Source organism: Otolemur garnettii, unplaced genomic scaffold (assembly GCF_000181295.1).
Source record: "Otolemur garnettii isolate 467f Iridium unplaced genomic scaffold, OtoGar3 scaffold00009, whole genome shotgun sequence".
Classification (NCBI taxonomy): Eukaryota; Metazoa; Chordata; class Mammalia; order Primates; family Galagidae; genus Otolemur; species Otolemur garnettii.
Window position 1 is genome coordinate 3,472,199 of NW_003852404.1, and position 19,746 is coordinate 3,491,944.

At 52.3% G+C, this 19,746-nt stretch overlaps 1 protein-coding gene across 1 annotated transcript in view; it reads left to right on the forward strand.

Moving 5' to 3' along the window:
- HSPG2 (heparan sulfate proteoglycan 2) overlaps positions 1-19,746 on the forward strand; it is a 104,826-nt gene continuing 85,080 nt past the window's right edge. Inside the window, exon 1 of the mRNA XM_023509765.1 lies at positions 1-83. Within this exon, the coding sequence (XP_023365533.1) occupies positions 21-83 (63 nt within the window). The 5' untranslated portion in view covers positions 1-20. The remainder of the gene's footprint in view (positions 84-19,746) is intronic.

The following is a 19,746-nucleotide window of genomic DNA, read 5'->3' on the forward strand; positions in this document are numbered from 1 at the left end:
GGAGCGGCGCGGGCCGGGCCATGGGGCAGCAGGCAGCTAGCGCGCTGTTACTGGCGCTGCTGCTGCACGAGCGGCTGCTCGCGGTGAGTGTACAGATCAGAGAGGCGGGGGCTCTCCAACGCCTCTCGCGGAGCCTGCCAACTTGGCTGGAGCGCCCGAGGCTGCGCGGCCGGGACTGGCTCAGAGCTGTGGCGCCCGCCGGGGACCCCGAACCCGCACAGGCCCACGCCACCCTGCGGCTTGGGGTGGCCCTGGAGGGGACCCAGCGTGAGGCCGGGGGCGGGGCTGGCCCGCTTGGGAGCCGGTGGGTCTCTTGGCCACGTTGTCTGGTCTCCGAGTCGCGCTGGGCATGGCCCGGCCTACCATTCCTGGGGATCAGGAGGAGAAACTTTGAGCAAAGTGGGAACTTGGCAGGAGGAGGGTGCCCCTTTCTGCGCCAATTTCAGCGGAGATGGGGATCCTATGCCGTCTTTCCCTTTGGGAGCTTGTACCCAGGCAGGCACAAGTAAGGAACTTTTGGGACAGAACTGAGGCTTGTACGAACCTCCACGGACCCTGTAGTCATACAGCCCAGGAGTTGAATCAATCCCTGCCCTTTACTAAATAACTGTGACCTCAGGCAAGCTAGTTAAACTCTTCTGCGGCCGCCCCACGTGTGTAAAGGGAACTCAAAATGCACGGCCTCAAAATGCATAGCCCCGGGGCGCTTGGCAGACAAGGTGGAATGAACTGCGGAGTGCAGAGTGCCTGTTCCGCCTGGTCACTCGGTGGGCACTAGGAGGATGTGAGATTCCCCAGCTTTTCTCTTCTGGGATCTCCCAGGGGCCTGCTCCTGCAGTGCAGTGCTCTACTCTGAGCTTAGGTGGGCCTAGGGGACAGGTGGGAGAATTCCTGGGATCAGAACCCTGAAACTTAAAAGGCACTGAGGCCCTGGGGACCTCAGTGAACTCAGGAGGCCTGGGCGGGACCAGTGGGCAGGGAACTGGTGGCAGATGTGTGTCTGGGGAGCTGGGCCTGTCTTGGTGAGCCACAGAGCTGCCCCCACCCTCTCTGAGGTGTTCTACTCCTAGGCGGTCTCCATCCCTGCTCCTCCCTTGCCCTGCAGAGCCAGATTTTCTAATCTGGCCAGTGTTTACCCGGTGACTGACTGACTCCCTGTCCTCACCTTGCCGGCTTTCTCTCACTATTGCCTTCCTGAGTCACTTGTTAACCACCCCCCAAAGACCTGACCCGTCAAATGCTCTTGCCTCACCCACCTAGCACTTCTCCTCCACTACACTCTGGTGAGCAGCCTCCTTCCTCCCTTGTCTCAGCCTCTCTCTCCATCAGGGCCACCCAGTTTTGACCCCGACTTGCAGCTTCCAATGCTGACTTTACTTTTCCCAAGGCACCAACCTACTGTATGGGATGGCTTCAGCTCCCCGACAGTCTTTCCTGACCTTGCCCAGCTCTGCCCCTGGGCAAGGGCTTCTCCATGCCTGGGTTGTACAATGGCAAGAGCAGTGGGTGGAGTTATTTGCTGTGTGAGGGAGGAATTTCCACAGAAATTCATTCACTTATTCATTCAACAGATCATTATTGAGCAACATTCCATGACAGTCACTGAGAGTGCAGGGGTCCATTCATTGGGAAGGTCTTTGCCAACACCTACTGTGTGCCAGTGCACGTGGCGTGGTGCTAGGGGTCAAGGTGGTTCAGGTGAGCAGGGACAGCCCTGTCTGTGCTTGCCCAGAATTCACAGGCTGGTGGACCATAATTTGGGATTATAGAGCCCTCTCGGCAACCATAGTGAGGTCTTCAGTGTCCCACCAGGGCGGATGGTGGTACATTGGAAAGGGCTTGGGCCCTGCAGTCTTACAGGCCCAAGTTCAAGTCCCAGCCCTGCCATTTCTAGCTGTGTGATCTGGGCCAGACTTCTCTCTCGGAGCCATAGTTTTCACAACTGTAAAATGAGGGTGAGATGTTTGCTGTGCCTCTCAAATAGGATCAGTTCCTACTGTGGTGCCCCAGCCAGCCTGGGGCTTCATCTCTTCTGGCCTTCAGAAGCCAGTGGCAAGTGGAGGAGGGTAGGACACAAGCAGGGAGGGAGAGTCCTCAGGGAGACCTCACTGGGGGCAGGAGACAGGACCACAGGGAGCCGTGCTCTGTGATTAAGTGTGGGAGTAATTTCAGCTCTCAGGAGGTGGGGAGGTTGGCCAGGGTGGGGGCTGGGTCTGGGTGCCTCAGCTTTCTGGCCCCTTTTCTTCCTGCTGAGGCCCTAGCCCTTCTTGTCTTGGGGCCAGCCCTGTCGGATACAGGCTTCTTGAAGGGGCCTCAGTGGTGGTGATTAAGGTGTTTTCCAGGACTGAGGGAAGTCACTGTGATACCTGTTTCCTGCCTCAGCTGCATTTCCTTGCTGAGGAGGCTGCTGGCGGGAACTGGAGCAGCCTCCCCTTCCTGGCGTTACCTCACCCTCCCCTCCATGGAGCTGGCTGCTCTGCTCCCACTCTGTCCCCCTTAGGGTGAGCGTGTGCTGGGATTCCAAAGGGAGGGAGGGAGGAGGGAAAGTAGGTCCATCTGCAGAGGGGTCAAAGGCTGAAAGGGTCAGAGATGGAACCCCCATTCCTTAGGCCCAGGTCCCCCTGTCTAGGGAGTCATGGCTCCCTCCTGGCTTGGCCCGGACCTGTTCTCAGGCTGAGCTCAGGCAAGTTAGGATCTGTGGGTCTGAGGCCCTGCCCCAGAGATGGTGGAAGGAAGGTGGCATGAGGTGACTGGGTTCAGGGCCTGGAGGACGTGTGAGGAGAGTAGTGGGGAGGGGGGTTTGGGGACCCTAGTCCCCATGACAATGACAAAATCATGTGGATGGTTCACATTTCCCCAGTGCCCACTGTCTGCCAGGTGCTGTATTCCTCAGCGAATCCTCTCATTAGCCTGGTGGTTGCCCTGTCCTCATGATGCTCGGAATCAGATGCCAGTCTCTGACTTAACGTAATCCCCTGGGCCCTACAAGATCTGGCTTCCTGCCAACCTGCCCCTCTGGAGTATGCCTCCAGCTACACCAGTCTTTGTTTCTTGAACATGCCAAATACACTCTATCCGTAGGGCCTCTGTATCTGCTGTTCCTTCTACCTGGAATGCTTGTCCCTGTACCATCCATCTGACCCTCTGCCTCCCCTCATGCAGGTCCTGACCACTCTGCGCATCGTCTTTGCTTCCTTATACTGCTTTATTTTTCTTCTTGTCACCATCTGTCATGTATTTCTTTATATATTTATTTGCCTCCGCCTGCCCAATTAAAGCTCTGTGAGAGTAGGACCCTATCTGTTTTCGTTCACTGCTGTATCTTTAGCACCTGACAGTAGTAAGTGCTAGCAAGTATATTTGTTGAATGCTAAGCTACAGCTTGGCCGGGCATAGTGGCTCACACCTGCAATCTCAGCACTTTGGGAAGTGGGAGGATCACTTGAGGCCAGGAGTTTGAGACCGGCCTGAGCAACATAGTTGAGACCCATCTCTACAAAAAAAGTTAAAAAATTAGGTGCGTATGGTGGTATGCACCGGTATTCTCAGCTACTCAGGAGGCCGAGGCAGGAGGATTGCTTGAACCGAGAAGTTTGAGGCTATAGTGAGCTATGATGATGCTACTACACCCCAACCTGGGCAGCAGAGTGAGACCCCATCTCAAAAATTTAAAAAGCTACAGCTACTAATGTGGTCCCCATTCTCTAAGCAGAGGAAATCGAGGCACAGACAGGTTATATAACTTGCCCCATGGCTTACATGCCCATATACTCTGATTCCCCTTGAGCCAAGTTGTGAAGCCAGAGAAAGTTCTTATAGCCACTTTACCTGCTGTCCCTCTCCTTATAGTAGGCAGCCCATAGATACTGATAAAACTCATCACTAATGTTAGTTAAAATAAGAACTCTGGTCCCAGGCAGCACAGGGGCTACCTCAGGCAAAGAATTTCAGGGTCAGAGGCTCTCGGATGTGACTCAGTGTCTGTGGGGGCCCCTGGGGAGGCCTGTACTGGTGGGAGCCTAGGAACTAACTCTAAGTTCTATAGGTTTATAAGTTAATTTCCTCATCAGATATTAGTAGGTTTATTAGTTAATTAATTTCCACATCAGGTACTTCATTTATTAGTTAATTCATTTCCTCATCAGGTATTCTGTGAGACTCTACAGACAATTGAATTAATCCAGGGGCTGTAAGGCCTGAGTGGGCCAGGCCAGGCCCTGACCTGTGGGGATGTGATGGGGCCTCTGCCCTTGCCACAATGCTAGTCACCTTGTGTGGAGCCTGCACTGCTTTTCTGCTCTCTAGGGGCTCAAGGTTTGGGGTAGTCTGCAGAGGCTTCAGGGTGCCTGGCCTTGGGGTGAGTACATCAGGAGGGAGGGTAGGCCAAACATGTACTTTCCAGGATGTGGAGAGATCTTGAGTAATGATTCAGAGACCACTTGGAGGGCAGATATGTGGATTCTGGGCCTCAGACCCCTAGCCCTGGCCTGCTGCCTCCTCCTCAGTCCAGTCCCAGCTGTGAGGGGTCATGCTGGAGGGGTGAACATGACCTGCTTCCCAGAAGCTTCCCAAGGATCTGTTTGGCCCACCACACCCCTTCCCAGGGCCTACCCTGGCCTTCCCTCCTCTCAATCCTGCTCCTGCCAGGAACGGGGAGGCTGGATGAGGGTCTGGGCCTTGCTGGAATATTGCCTCAGCTTGGGTCTTGGCCTCTTTGGCCCTGCCACCCTCTCCTGCTCCCAGGGCCTGGCTGTGGTGAGCTGCTCCAGCGCCCAGAGCTGGCTGACTGAAACCCAGAAGTATGTGTGGAACTCACTTCGCGGGGAGCCGCCAGCCTCACTGCCCGGCCTAGTGGCGTCGGGGCCATGTCAATAGCGGCCTTGAGAAGGGGAGTGGCTCGTGGCTGCCGGGGGTGGCTGGGTCGGGGGCACTGTCATGAAAGCCTTGAGAACAAGGTGGCTCTTTGAAGCCTGGGAATGTGGGGCCTTCAAGTCTCAGCCGCCCACAGCACCACCCTGCCTTTCTTTCCACGATGATCATTGGTACCAGGGCTGCAGGGACCTTAGAGAATCTCTGGGGACATCTGCAGCATCCTGAGAGATCCTTAGGACCAGCTTCTAGCTCCCTATCAGAGCCTTTTCCTGAGGCATGGGGGAGGGTGCCCTGTTCACAAAGGCTTCCAGTGTGTATTGAATGAATGAATGAACAAATGATGTATGTGATTAAATATTCTATAAACTAAAGTCTCCTGCAAGTATGGATGTTGGACTTAAAATTTATTTAAAAAGTACTTATGGACTATCTTCTGTGTCTGACTTGGTTCTAGATGTTGAGCTTACCAGACTATAGACAGTTCAGGAACAGAGAGGACAGAGAGTGACGAAGTAGGGTAGGGTGGAGTGGTCAGGAAAAGCCTCTGATAAGGTGACATTTGAACTGAAGGAGTGCAGAAGGAAGCGAGGGTGTGAGCCCTGCAGAGCTCTAGGAGAAGGGCATTCCAGCAGAGGGCACGGCTAGTGCAAAGGCCTGGAGGTGGGAGTGTGCTTGGTGTGTTTGCAGAAAAGCCAGGAGGCCGTGTGGCTGGAGCAGTACCAGGAAGAGGGATGATGGCAGACACAGGTGGAAGGTTGGGGTGGAGGGATCTATAGACCTTGGCTTTGCTTCTGTGTGAGATGAGAAGTCATTGAAGGGCCCTGGTGTTCAGCATGATGGCTCTGGTTGCTGTGTGGAGAAGAGCATGTGGGGGTCAAGGGCAAAGACGAGGAAGCCATAACCCAGATCAGAGATAGTAGGAGCTTGGACCAGGGTGGTGGAGGTGGGAAGTGGTTGAATCCTGAGTGTATTTTGAAGGTGAACCAGCAGGCTTTGCTTTTGGATGGGGTGTGGGGTAGGACAGAAAGAGAGGAGCCCAGGATGACCCCATAGTCTTTGGCTTCAGCATCTGGGAGGAGGGAGCTGCCACTGACGGAGATGGGAAAGCTTCAGCAGGAGCAAAGTTGGGGGAAGGTGGAGGGACAGTATGGTACAGCCAGAGGGTGACCACCTCCACCCAGTCTGGGGCCTCTGCTTTAGTCTGTTGGTTGGAGATGGTCTTGCTGGTGTTGATTTGTGGAACTATAGTCATGGATCCCTGAGAATCCCACAGCCTGAGCTCACGGCTCATAGAGTTGTGTTTATATGGCCTGCCATAGCACCCTGCTAGTTTTTTTTTATTTTTAGTAGAGACAAAGGGCTCTCACTCTTACTCAGGGTGGTCTTGAACTCTTGAACTCAAGCAATCCACCGGCCTCAGCCTTCTAGAGTATTAGGATTATAGGCATGAGCCACACTCATGTGTCCAGCCCTATTCACTCAAATTTTTAATATGTTCTTCTCCTATCTGCCTAGCACCAGTCAAATGTCAATGAACAAAACCGAAGGATGAGGCAGGGGGCTCACTAGAACCCAGGAGTTTGAGGTTGCTGTGAGCTAGGCTGATGCCACTGCACGCTAGCTTGGGGCAACAAAGTAAGACCATCTCATAGAGAATTTTTTTTTTTTTTTGAGTGAATAAATCAATAGCCTTGAGGAAGACAACAAGGCCTGGAAGACACAGCTTCCCTGCTCAGGATTGGGAAGGGGCATCTTCGGCCTGTGGACTCAGGAAAACTACCTTCCCAGCCATGCTGTCCACTGATACCCAGCAGATGTGAGACAAGCCAGTGCCCACTCTGCCATCTTTCACTTGTCATGACTCAGGACCCCTTACCCTGGGCACTGGGGTTGAGGAAAAAGTATGGGCTCAGAAGGCCCTGCCTTCAAGTCGTGGCTCAGCCCTGACTAGCTGTGTGACCTTGGGCAAGTTGCTTCACGTCTCTGAACCTCAGGTCAACCATGAAATGGGCATCATGATGCCTATTTCCTGGTGGTTGGTTACAAAGTGATCAGGTGGATGTGCCTGGCTCAATGCTTGGAATGTGGTAAGTGTTTGACAATGAGTGATTGCCCTATTAGTCTCATTCCTGCTGGGGGAAGGCCAGAGTGGTATTTGAGACAAGGTTTAAGGGTCCAGCATGGCACACCTTCACTGTGTCCCAGGCCCTGCCCCAGGCTTATCGAGTGAATGACTATGTGAAGGGCTTGTCCAGTTCGCTCTCCTCTCTTTTGCAGTCTCAGAGCCCCGGATATAACTGCCTCTGATCTGTCACTGCCCCTCCTTTCACACTGAGGCCACAGCTGTAGGACAGAGTCCACCCTTCCACCCTGATTGCTCCTTCCTGGAGGGGGAAGGAGGGGAACACACCCCAGGGTGTGGCCTGGGAAAGGCTGGAGCCTCTGGACGCATTGTCCCCTTCCCAGATGTGTGCAGTTGGTGGGCTCTGAGCAACAGGAGGTATGGCCAAGTGGCTCCCATGGGTGCAGAAAGGATATTCATGCATCTTGAAGGTAGTGGCAGAGGGGGGCCATCCTGGGACCCCATCCCATCCCCATCCTCTCTAGGCCCACACTAGAGGAGGCAGGATCTTGCCCAGGGAGCTCCCACAAACCTGTGGCTGGGCCTTATTTGGCAGGGTTGGTGGGGCTCCGAATCTGGCATCATGGACTCTCAGACATCAGGACAGAGGAGAAAGACAGACACACACAAAAGCCTGGCCATCTCGCCCCACCTCCACCCTATGCTTTGGGCAGAGACATCCCTCCTCCCCACCAGGGCAGGTCACATCCAGGTGTTTTATTTTTTAACATTTGGCCTCTTTCCCTATCTTCTGCAGTGCCAGTTGGAGGGGAGAGGAGGTAAGGCAGCTTGGGGCTGGGCAGGGGGAGGACTTCAGAGGTGGCCTCGGGTGACCCCACAGATGTTTCTTCTCTGGTGGGGCTGGGAATTCCCAGCTGCGTCTGGCCCACTCCAGCCCACCTCCAGGTCCCTGCCTCCAGCTCTCCCCTCCCCATCTGCCCATGGCTGTTCCCCAGGGAACTGGCTCTGGCCCCCACCCCCGGCCCTGGCCTCCCCTCCTCACCCTGGCTGACTCACTCCTCTCCTTGTTTGGCGTCTCCAGTTTTCAAATAGTTGGGAACTGGGATCATACCTCTTCTTGGATCCTATGCTGAGCTGGATGGATTGAAAATGTGGCCTCATAAATCCCAGCTCCAGTGGCCTCTGTCACTTTAACAGCTCTTCTCTCTTTACTGCCTTTTACCTTCCTGTGACCCTCAGGCCAGGGGAACAGAGAACTAGGAGTTTCTTGGGGACAGGCCAGTCTCTCCTCTGCCCTGGGACCTGTAGGGTCTCCTCCCCAGGGGCCTCAGTCACATAGGTCACACCGTTCAGTGCTCGGTGAGCACTCATACCTTCCTTTGATTAAAGCTACCACCCTCCCTTGACCAAGTCTCACACTGGGCTCTTTCTGGGTGTTGTTTTATAATCCTGACAAGCAGCCTTTCAAGGTTGGCATTATGATCTGTATTTTGTAGAGGGGGAAACTGAGGCACAGAGGGGGACTGCCTGGCCTGTTATCCAGTATGTGGCACAGCTGGGAGTGAAGCCCAGGTTGTCCTTTTCTCAGTGGCTCTGGCCTATTGGACCTAGAGAGAGGGTCTAGAAGGGTTGACATAGTTGGGACAGGCTGCGTGGGGTGCTTGAGTCTGGGCTGGCCTTGGTCCAGCGTTGTGGTGAGCTGCATGTCTGCCACGTGGGCTTAGCCAGCTCTGGCTTCACAGACTTAGGTGCCTTTTGCTCCTTAACGTTCCCCAGGGAGATAGATTTGGCGCCCCTGGGAAGCTTGATCCTTCTGTCAAGTCCTGAGCTGTCTGTGTGGAGCCTGTAGGTTTTACTCTGTTGGGAGTTCAGTAAGTTTTTGCTGAGTGCTCTGGGACTGTGCCCACCTCAGTACTGGGGGCCCACCTCAGTACTGGGGGCGTCATTGAAATTCAAGACATACAGAAGCAGGTCACCCAGCTGGGAGGTATAATCTGCATCCAAGTCCCAAACTGTGCCATTTGAACAGCCTTGTATGGTGGATGATTTAATAATTCATCCATCCATCTATCCATTCATTTATTTCTTCATTCATCTACTGTGGGCCAGACATTGTGCCAATTATTTTATTTGCATTATCGATTCTCCTGTGTAGTTGGGATTATACTTTCATTTCCCAGATGAGCGATAGCTCAGAGAACAGTAACGTGGCCAAGATCACAAAGCCAGGCGCAGAGGAAGGTGAGAGCTGAATCCAGCATTATCAGTCCTCCTGAAAGAAATTTGAAGTGTGGCCCCTTCTCCAGAAGCTTTGGATCTTGTTGGTGAGGTGGGGCTCATAAGTTTTTTTTTGCAGTTTTTTTTGGCTGGGGCTGGGTTTGAACCCGCCACCTCTGGCATATGGAGCTAGCGCCCTAATCCTTTGAGCCACAGGCACCGCCCCTCATAAATTAAGTACCTAGGACAACTCTAAGTTGGGCAACAGCAGATTGTCAGAAGGAAAAGATGTATTTGGTATGAGTTATCTGGAAAGACTTTCTGAAGGAAGTGAGGTTTAAAGAGCAAGGAGAATTTGCCTGGTGAAGGAGGAAGGCATCGTGGAGAGGGTCCAGGAGTTGTCCCTTTTGTCCTTGGATTTACATTGTCCACATTGTTGTTGGGTGTGCACGAGCAGGAAGACCCTGGCCTCCTGCTAGTATCGTTAAAGCTGGGGAAAGAATGAGAGGAAGTCCCCAAGATAGCTGAGATGACATCTATCCCACCCTGCCCCACCCCCGCCCTGTACCTGACCAGACCAGGAGGCAAGAGGTCAAGGCATAGGCCTCCACTAGGTCACCAGCAAACTACCAACCCACTTTCCTGGCCTCGATTTTCCTACTCACAAAATGGACTCCTTTCTTGCTCCTGCCAAGTCAGAGGGAGGGGACTTCCAGTCCTTAGAGAAAATTGCTAGCTTCGCCCAAGATTTTGGTGTGATATTCCATTCTCTTGGGGCCTGGGTGATTAATAGCCACTTTAAGGAGCCTACCATAGTACCAATTCTACCTCTTCTTCACTGATGCCACCAGCCCCCAAATGCCAGCTTCTGGACTAAGGAAGCAGATGAAGGAGATTGCTCCCTGCACCTTTGGACCGTGAAGCCTGTCCTGTCCTCTCCTGCAGTCCTGGAATCACTCCTTCAGGGGTATGCCCACGTCGGCTCACCTCTGTGCTCCTTGGGTACCTTCTGCCAAGCTTACATCTGGGAGTGTGGTAAATGTTGTTTAGCAAGTGAGCACTAGACTACGAGTCACAAGATTCCTATGCGCCATGTGTGCAGGGCAAGTCTTTGAACTTGTCTGAGCCTAATTTTCCCCCTATGCAAAATGGGACCATTCACTCCTTCATTCATTCAGCAAGCATTTATGGAGTGCTAACTCTATGTCAGGCCCTATTTTGGGTCTGAACACCAGCCATGGGCTGAAGGAGCTCTCAGTCTCCTATGGAAGACAGGCTGGTGGTAGACCAGTCAATAAAGGGGTAGTGAAAAGAAGCTGTGCGCAAGAAGGGCCACAAAACCTCCAGGAGTTCTCTTAGAACCTGGGGATCCAGCTATGCTGGGCTGGGACAGGGGACACCCACAAAAGTGAAGACAAGAGTCTCAGCTGAGCTCATGGATACAAAAAATAGCAAGGGCTATTTATACCAAGTCTGGTTCTTTTAATTTAGGAGAAATGGAAGCTGCCCACAGAGCTCGGGTGTGGGGTGAGTTGAATAAGGGGAGAAGTCCCAGAGCCCTCTCTTCCATTCTCCCCCCTGTCCTCTCTCTCCCCATATCCTGGGGTTGGGGGAAAGGGGACAGGCAGAGATCAGCTCAAGCCTGGATTTGACTGGAGGAAGTGGGAGGAAGGGGTTAAGTCAGCCTGGTTTCCCACCTCCCAGGTTGGGGCCAGGGAGGGGGCTCAGGGATGGCTAGAGCTGGAATGCGAGATAAGATCAAAGCTCTCGGCGGCCTGGGCCTCACCTCGGTTTCACCTGAGCAATTGAAGGGAATTCCCTAAGCCCTGGAGGACTGTGGCCTCCTAGGGAGAGGGGTTTTAGATCCCACCTTCCTCCGTTCAACATTCCAAAGAGGCCCCACCTCACTTTGGCTTCAGCTACTCCCTCCTACTGGCCCCCTCAGCCTCCAAGGAGGCCCACCTCTTTCCCTGACTGGTGCTAAAAGCCCCAGAGCCACTTGTTCACCTCTCTTCTGCCCCTTCCCCAGCCCTCTGGTTGCTGGGGTTTCTGAACACAGGATAGTTAAGGTCTCTGAAATACCAGGCCTCTGGCTGGGGAGAGGAAGGGCTTCAGACAGCCCAGAAAAGAGCCCAGAGGCCTTTAAATGGCTGTTAGCCATTACCCCCCCCCCCATATCAGTTAAATCTGCTCCATTTAATTCTGCAGGTTGTACTTTGGGACAGTGTCACGGATAGGAGGCACAGGCCTGAGTCCTGTCCTAGCTCCATGACTTATTCCTGTGTGTCCCTGGGCTAGTACATGAACCTCTCTGAGCCTCAGGTAGAAATGGTAATATTCTGCAGGGTTTGGGTGAAGATTAGAAGTTGTATAAATTGCCTAAGCCAGAATAGGTAGTTGATAAATAACAGGAACTATTGTGATTTTCTTTTTCCCCCTTTCATGACTGCCCTGGTACCTGGTCTTAGGTACCCTGGGGGCCTGGGTTTTGTTGTGCCTCGCTCCTATTTTGAGAGGTCCCCAGGCTCCAGGTCATCATCCTATTCGAGACCCTTCATGTATGGGGTCTTCATCTGTCAGCCCAGCTGGCTAGTGATCATAGGTGGAGCCTTCCTGGGCAACCTGAGTCCAGGCCACCCCTCTACTACCACAGGCCTTACCAGCTCAGCTGGCTAGAAAAGTAGCCTAAGGATGCACCAAGTGGGGCAGAGCTGGCCCTAGGGGTGCCGCAGCCTGAGCTCCTCCCTCACTCTCCATCCTGGTACTGCCCTGGTTAATGATTACACTGAGCAGGGGAAGGGGCCCACCCACCCAGCCCCCTAACCACTGGTTGCACCTAAGGTTTGTCAACAGCCTGGGAGTTTCCTGCCTGAATGTGGCAGCCCTGCTCTGGAGACTATGGGATGGGGGAGCAGGGGCTTGGAATCAGATAATAACAGGGAGCTTGTGCACCTGGGTCCTGGGGACAGATTTAGGGTCTCACAGCTAGACTCATAGGGTCTAGCTGAAATGTGGACTATGGCATAATAATAGGCCCCTGTGGTTTGGTGGCAGAGGAGCCACCTCTTCTACCTCAAAAACCCATGCACTCCTCCTCTCCTGGCCTGAGACCTTGCAAAAGAGTCCCAGGTAGAAGGTAGAATGGTGATGAGGGCCTTGGGACAGCTGGGCATAGCTTCCAACCCCAGAGCTGCTAGTTCTGGACTGTGTGAACTTGGGCAAGTCACTTCATCTTTCTGAGCCCCTGCCTCCTTATCTGAAGGAAGGGAATGCTAATCCCTGCTCTGTAGGTGTCATTGAGCCAAGATGCGGGAAATATTCGGCTTATAATTAATACCTGAAGAATGATGGCAGTTATTACATTACTATTATTATTATTGTGATTTTTGTTATTGAGAGAAAGGGAAAATCGAATCCTGGTTTTGGGTAACCTGGGCAACAATGGCCCACAGGGATGATCTGGGGGTTTTGAGTGGGGAGGAGGGGGCATAGGGATGTCCCAGGGACAAGGACGAAGAGAACAGGGACTTGAGGGATCTCAGTCCCCCCAGCCTGGGTTCTCCCTGGGCTGGGTCCTGAGGCTGGTGAGGGCCAAGAGTGGGGGAGGAGAGAGAACTATTTATTTCGATAGCATTAGGGCATTTTCCCCTACTGGCAGCTGCTATTTTGAGAACCCCAGAGAGCAGGGGCTATGGTTAAATTAGGTAATGTTGCTCTAGAAGGAATGTGTGAAACAGTCAGGCTGAGGCTGCAGGGAGAGGACAGTCAGTTCACTCCATATAAAATTAAACTGCAACTTGAAAAAGAGTAGCTTGGGTCACTTTATAAGGCGATGGAGGGGGAGGCTGCTGGATGCTGCTGCAGGAGGAGTGGAGGTGATGGCCCAAGGCCTCTTTCTGGGGAGCCTGGGCTTGTGGCCAGAGGCCTGGCTGACCCAGCAAGGAGCCAGTGATGTGTTGGGGCTGAGGGGCAGGGCTGGTGTGTCCTCGGCTCCTGCTGCTCAAGGTGGGTGGGGCTTGGGGTGGCGTGATGCACGAGAAGGATGGATGGGCAGACTTGGCCTTGACTCCTGTTCCTTCCTCTTTTGAGCCTTTTGTGCTTGGGCAAGCCTCTCAGGGTCACTGGACCTCAGTATCTTTAGCAGTGAAAGAACACTTCCAACCCCTACAGCGGTTTCTTTAAATCGCAGGAAGAGAATGTATAGCTAGCTTTCTTGGATGGCCTACTGTGTGCAAGATGCTTTCTAATCCCTTTAGGTCCTTGCAACTTCAAGAATAGAGGCCTGGGCTCGGCTAAGGCGCCAGCCACGTACACCCAAGGTGGCGGGTTCGAATCCAGCCCGGGCCCGCCAAACAACAATGATAGATGCAACCAAAAAATAGCCGGGCGTTGTGGCGGGCGCCTGTGGTCCCAGCTACTTGGGAGGCCGAGGCAGGAGACTCGCTTGAGCCCAGGAGTTGGAGGTTGCAGTGAGCTGAGATGCCACGGCACTCTACCCAGGGGGAAAGCTTGAGGCTCTGTCTCAAAAAAAAAGAATAGAGGCCTGGGCCTCACCTGGGAGCTCATCAGAAATGCAGAGTCTCAGGCCCCTCCCAGACCTCCTGAATCAGAATCTGCCCACTGACAGGATCCCCAGGTGATCTGTGTGCACACCAGAGTCAGAGAAGAGTTGCATATGTAGGAATTATCATTATCCTCATCTGACTGCTGAGAGGTGACCAACCTGGAAACTCTGACAGTGTTCGCACTCCTCCCAAATTCCTCCCCTTCCTACCCTCTTATGGTCTGGGCTGGCGTTAGAGGAATAGGGTGTCAAAGTCCCTGGTAGCACTAGAGAAAGGCAAGAGGAATTTTATCTGCCTTTGAGACTTAGTCAGACTCATTTCTCTCCATTTACCCGTGGGCCCAGCATAGCTGGACTAAGGGTCATCTCCCCAGGGTCATTCTATACTGCTGGGCCTTGGAGAAAGATGGAGGCAGAAAGAGGTCCTGCACTGAGTGGCTGTGCCCCATAGGTCGGGTGGACGAGGAGCCCAGTGGGGAGTGGAGTTTGAGAGGGGCTGCCCTGGGCTTAGTTAGGGTCCCCTCCTGTCCCCCAACCCATTACTGGTATGTCTGGGACTGAGTCAACTTAACAGCAAATATTTGAGTAGCACCTGCTGTGTGCCCAGCCCTGGAGAAATATCCCAAATCTCCCCTGATTCTGTAGATCCTTTGTCATATAGGAAAAAATCCTCGAAAAACTGCTAATACAATTTATTTAGCATTTAGCCTGTGCTAAGTGCTAAAACTATGCTAAGCTCTTGACTTGCATTATCTCTCTCTCTTTTTTTTTAATTAAAAAAATGCTTTTTTAAATATTAGAGATAGGATTTCCCTGTATCACCCTGGTTGGTCTCCAACTGTTGGCCTCAGGTGATGCTCTTGCCTCAGAACCAGAGTGACTGGGGCTACAGGTGCACGCTACTACGCTTGGCTTGAGTTATCTCTCTCTCTTTTTTTTGAGACAGAGTCTCAAGCTGTTGCCCTTGGTAGAGTGCTGTGGCATCACAGCTCACAGCAACCTCAAACTATTCTCTTGTCTCAGCCTCCCAAGTAGCTGGGACTACAGGCACCCGCCACAATGCCCGGCTATTTTTTTGTTGCAGTTGTCATTGTTATTTTAGCTGGCTTGGGCTGGGTTCAAACCCACCGTCCTCAGTGTAGTGGCCAATGCCCTACCCACTGAGCTACGGCCGCCACCTGTAGTATCTCTTTTATCTATTTAATTTTACCATTAGTTTCCTCTTTTATAAAATGGGGACAGTAATAATCATCAGAATAATGATACAGTGTTATAAAGATATCTTAATATTTTTCAAGTGTCTGGCACCTAGTGTTTATTATATGAATATAATAAGCACAGACAATTGCCCTCATTTTTACAGATGTAGAACTTGAGGTCCTGAGCAGGGAAGGGACTCCCTTACCGGGATCATTGGGGCAGAACCATAAGAAATTGAGTCCCCAAACTTGTAAGCCAATATTATAATTCAGTTCAATTAAGTAAATAATGTATTTATTATTCCCTAACTGCTGGGTATTGGGAAGTATTTAAACATTTAAAAATTATATATGTGTATGTATATATGATAAAAAAACCCAACCTGGTGTCTGTCACCTAAGAGGTTTGGTTCCAACAAGAGAGTAGAAAAGTTGACTTAAGTAATTATAATTAAAACTGCATCGCTGATACCCTAAGGTAGAAATGAAGGCCTGTGAATGTGGGAATGGGAAAGGATGTTTTTGTGGGTGTCCAGGAAGACTTCAGAGGTGGTAATCAAGCTGGGCCTTGAAGGTTAGATGAGTGGATTAGATCAGGAGGGTTAGGAACAGCATCCTAGGAAGAGGGAACAGCATGAATGAAGGCCCAGAGGAAGGCAAATGTGCCCTGTGTTCCCTGAGTGGGCGTCATCTGATTCTTAGAAGTCCGGGAGGGGTGTATGGCGTCTGGGCTGATAAAGCAGGGAGGCCCAGCCCAGCTTCCTTGCCACTAAAGATTTCTAGTGTTCTAAAAGACTTGGCTTCTCAGCCAGCTGGGATTATTCCATCGCCATTATGCCCTTTTTCTTCATATCAAAAAATCAAAGACCTTTATAAATGGCCCATCAAGACTTCTGGTCAGCGTGTGATAACCAGTGTAGCTGACAAAATCCAGGCCAAAAGCAAAGAGACGCGTTGTCTTGATTAACGAGGCAGCCTTATCACCCACACATGTACGATTTCCGTTAGTCTTTTCCAGCGCTGACAATCGCCCTGGGTGCAAAGCATGAGGAGGGGCCAGCCCTGGGTTCTGATGTCACCTCTGCAGCTCACCAGCTGCATGGCCCCCGGCAAACCTCAGTGTGTTCCTTTAATGGAGATAGCTTTACCTTCAGGTTTGGCTTAAGGATCTGTACTGTCCAGTAGGGTAGCCATTAGCCACGTGTTGCTATTTAAACATGACATTTAATGAATAAAATTAAATACATTTTAAAATAAAAATTCAGTTCTCTGGTGGCACTAACCATATTTCATGTGTTCAGCAGCCACATGTGGCCAGTGGTCACCTTAATTAATGGATGGCACAGGTACAGAACATTTTTATCACAGCAGAAAGTTCTATTGGACGGTGTTGGTGTATGTGAAGTGCCATGTGTATGCCCATGAGGAATTGCTATTGTCGTTATTACTGGTCTCTGCCCCAGCCTGTACCACCCTGGGCAAGGCACAAGGATTGCCCCTCTCACTGTTCTGGGACTTTCCTACTTTCTTCTCAGCAGCTGGGGAGAAGTCTCCTCATTGCCTTGTGGCCTCATGCCACCTGTAATGTTAAAAAGTCCATGACTTGGCTCCATCCAGCTCCCCTTCCCCCCTGAATTTCCCACCTGCTCCTCTTAGCCTGTCTCTGCTTATCTCCCCATCAGCTGCTGGCATCTGTCATCTCCCGTCCAGGCTCTGAGATTCCCACTGCCCATTCCCAGTAGGGGCTGGGGGAGGAAGCCTCCCCTGGCAGTCCCCAGTGTCCAGCTCCCAATGGAGGTCCCAGCTCCCTGGGCCCCTCGGCAGGGTGGAGATGATGGTTTGTTGTGACGGGGGCAGTGGGCAGCCTGCCCGCTCTAACGCGGCCGTATCTGGGCGCCAGGCATGCTATTTGCACTTGGCCGGGCCTCAGGGTCTGGCCGGGTGCCCATGAGGGCTGGCCTGCTTTGGCACCCCTGGTAACAAAGGCTGACCGTGGGCCTATGCCTGGTCAGGAGCACAGAGAACCATCCTGGGCTGGGCCCAGGGGGTGAGGGGGCATGTCTGACACCTGGAGCCAGAGTGCAGCTCGGCCCTGGGTGCTGAGTGGGGATGAGGCCCAGGTAGGCATAGGTGGGATGCAAACTCTGGGGAGGCCTTGCAGGAGGTCACCCTGGGCAGTTCAGGTGGGCAGGGTCAGTACCCTGCGTTCCTACCTCTCCAAGGAGGAGCTTCAGGTCTCAGATGCCAGAAAAGCTCAAGGTCACCTGCCAGCATCATACTCTCCCCTCCCCTTTCTTGTAACCTCCTCCTTCATCAGCAGGGATGGGGAGACAACAGGCATCACTTGTCCAGGAGCCACAAGGACGTCACATCAAGCCCCTCTAGGAGATGCAACTTGTCTGAGGTCATGCTGCCAATCTATGGAAGAATCCAATCTCTGGGTCCAACACCTCTGCTTTACTCCCATCCTATAACTTTCTCCCATCCTATATTTCCCCTGGACATCTGGCTGAGAAGGAGGCTTGGAAAAAAATCAGGGCAGTTGCAAGGGTTAGATAACTGGCCTCCTCGCTGTATCCAGAACCTTCTGAGGCTCCTCTTGCCTCCATGACCTTTACAGCTGCTATTCCCGGTACTGAAATGCTGTTCTCTACTCCTGTTCCTCCACACCTCCACCCACCCCCCTTTCTCTGCTGTATTTTCTTTTTAGCATTCTTACCATTCTTACTATTCGACATGTATATTTTGTGGTATTAATTTATGGCCCATCTGGCTCTACCTAGAACGTCAGCTCCATCAGGGCAGAGAGCACTGCACAGCTCATCGCACCTGCTCCTGTAGCAATGACAATTTTGCCTTCTCTTTCTCCATACTTCCCAATACCTAATAGCCTTGTTTAGTGGTCCCTTACTACATACTAGGTCCCATGCTAATCCGCTTACAGCTCAATGCCTTGAATTTCACAGGGTCTCCATCACCCACGTATCCAAGATAAGGGGTAGGAGGGGCTGCATGACTTACACAGAGCCACCCAGCTGGCAGTGGGTAGAGGCAGCTTCCAGCTGGGTTAGTTCTACCCTTCTGTTGGGTTATGAAGATCAGAGCCTTCACCTAAACTGATGGGATTGAATGGGATAACTCATTAACTCTCAATCTTTTCGGGGTCCCCCTTCCAGCCTTCTCTATCCTGGGATTGTCACTTAAGGCCATGCCCAGAATGACAGATGCCCTTTGGGTAGGGGGACCCAGCAGCCAACTCGAGGCCCCAAGGGTAGGCAGGGAGCAGAGAGTAGGGAGCAGAGAGTAGCCCAGGTCCCTGGCTATCGCTAGGCTGTCTGGGGGCAGGTGGACAGGATGTTTCCTCAGGCGGCAGACATTCCTGTTCAGAGGTGACAGGCAGTGGGGAGATTTACCATTTCCGGTAACCCGAATCCCTGAGATGTTGAGTTCTGCCTGCCAAGGACACACACCCCTTGCTTGCCAGCCCCTCCTGCCATTTCCTTTGCTGGGCCTGTCTGTCTGGGGCTTTAGGACAAGCTGGAGGGAGTGGCTTTAACTCTAGACTGGGAGGTCAGGCCCCAGTTAGCCCCCAGCAAAGACCTAGCCCAGTGCCACGCTCATACAGTCCTCATTTGTGTGGCCCCTTGCCCTGGCCTTGGGGAATCCCTGTCCCCAAGGAAGCAAGGAGATAACTTGTGGACAGTAGAAAACCCTGTGTTGGGCCTCAGAATGCCTTGGTCCTGGGTCTGCTCCCACCATAGAGTTGCTGGGAGGCCCTTCTTCCTCTGCTCTTAGGGCTGCCATATCCTTACCGTGTGCCCAGTGCTATTCTAAATCCTTTGAATACACAATCCAGCTTCTCCTTAAAACAATCCTAGGGAAGGTAGTTTCTTTTTTCTTTTCTTTCTTTTTTGGCAGTATTTTTTTTTTCGGCTGGCCTGGGTTTGAACCTGCCACCTCCAGCATATGGGGCTGGCACCCTACTCCTTGAGCCACAGGTGCCGCCCAGTCTTTCTTTTTTTTTCTTGGAGACACTTTCTTGCCCCTGGTAGGTTGCCATGGAGTCATAGCTCACAGCAACCTCAGACTCTTAGGCTCAAGCGATTCTCTTGCCTCAGCCTCTTGAGTAGCTGGGACTACAGGTGTCCACCACAATGTCCAGCTAGTTTTTAGAGATGGGGTCTTGGGTCTTGCTCTTGCTCAGATTGGTCTCGAACTCGTGAGCTAAAGTGATCCACTGCACCTGCCTCAAAACAATACTAGGGATGCATTGGAGGCACAAAAATAAGGCCCAGAGTGGTACAGTTGCCCTAGCAACCAGAAATATCAGCAATATCAGAGATGGGAGTTGAACCCAGGTTGTCCAACTCTCATCGGTTCTCTTGACATCCTTACTTCCCCTCCCTGGAACTCAGTTTCGCCTTCTGATAGGTGAGGGTATTGGGCTAGGTGAACTCTTCCAGCCATAATACCCCAAGATCCAGAAATGTGTTAGAATGTTTTTTGGGTAGGTCTCTCTTGAACCTCACCTAGCCTGTAAGGGGCAGAGCTAGTAATTATTCTCTCCGGGGATTTCTGGAGAGCTCACTGGTGTATGAGCTCTCCTATGGGTGGGGTGGAAGAGGAGAAAGAAGTGACACTTACCCCTAGGAAGTACAGACACTTCGGTTGTCCTGTTGAATCTTCACAGCAGCCCTATGAGGTGGTCATTTTTATTCCCATTTTATAGATGAGGAAACAGAGGCCCAGTGAGATCAAGTGATTTGCCCAGGGACACACAGCCAGGAAGTTGCCAGGCTAGGGTGTCCAGT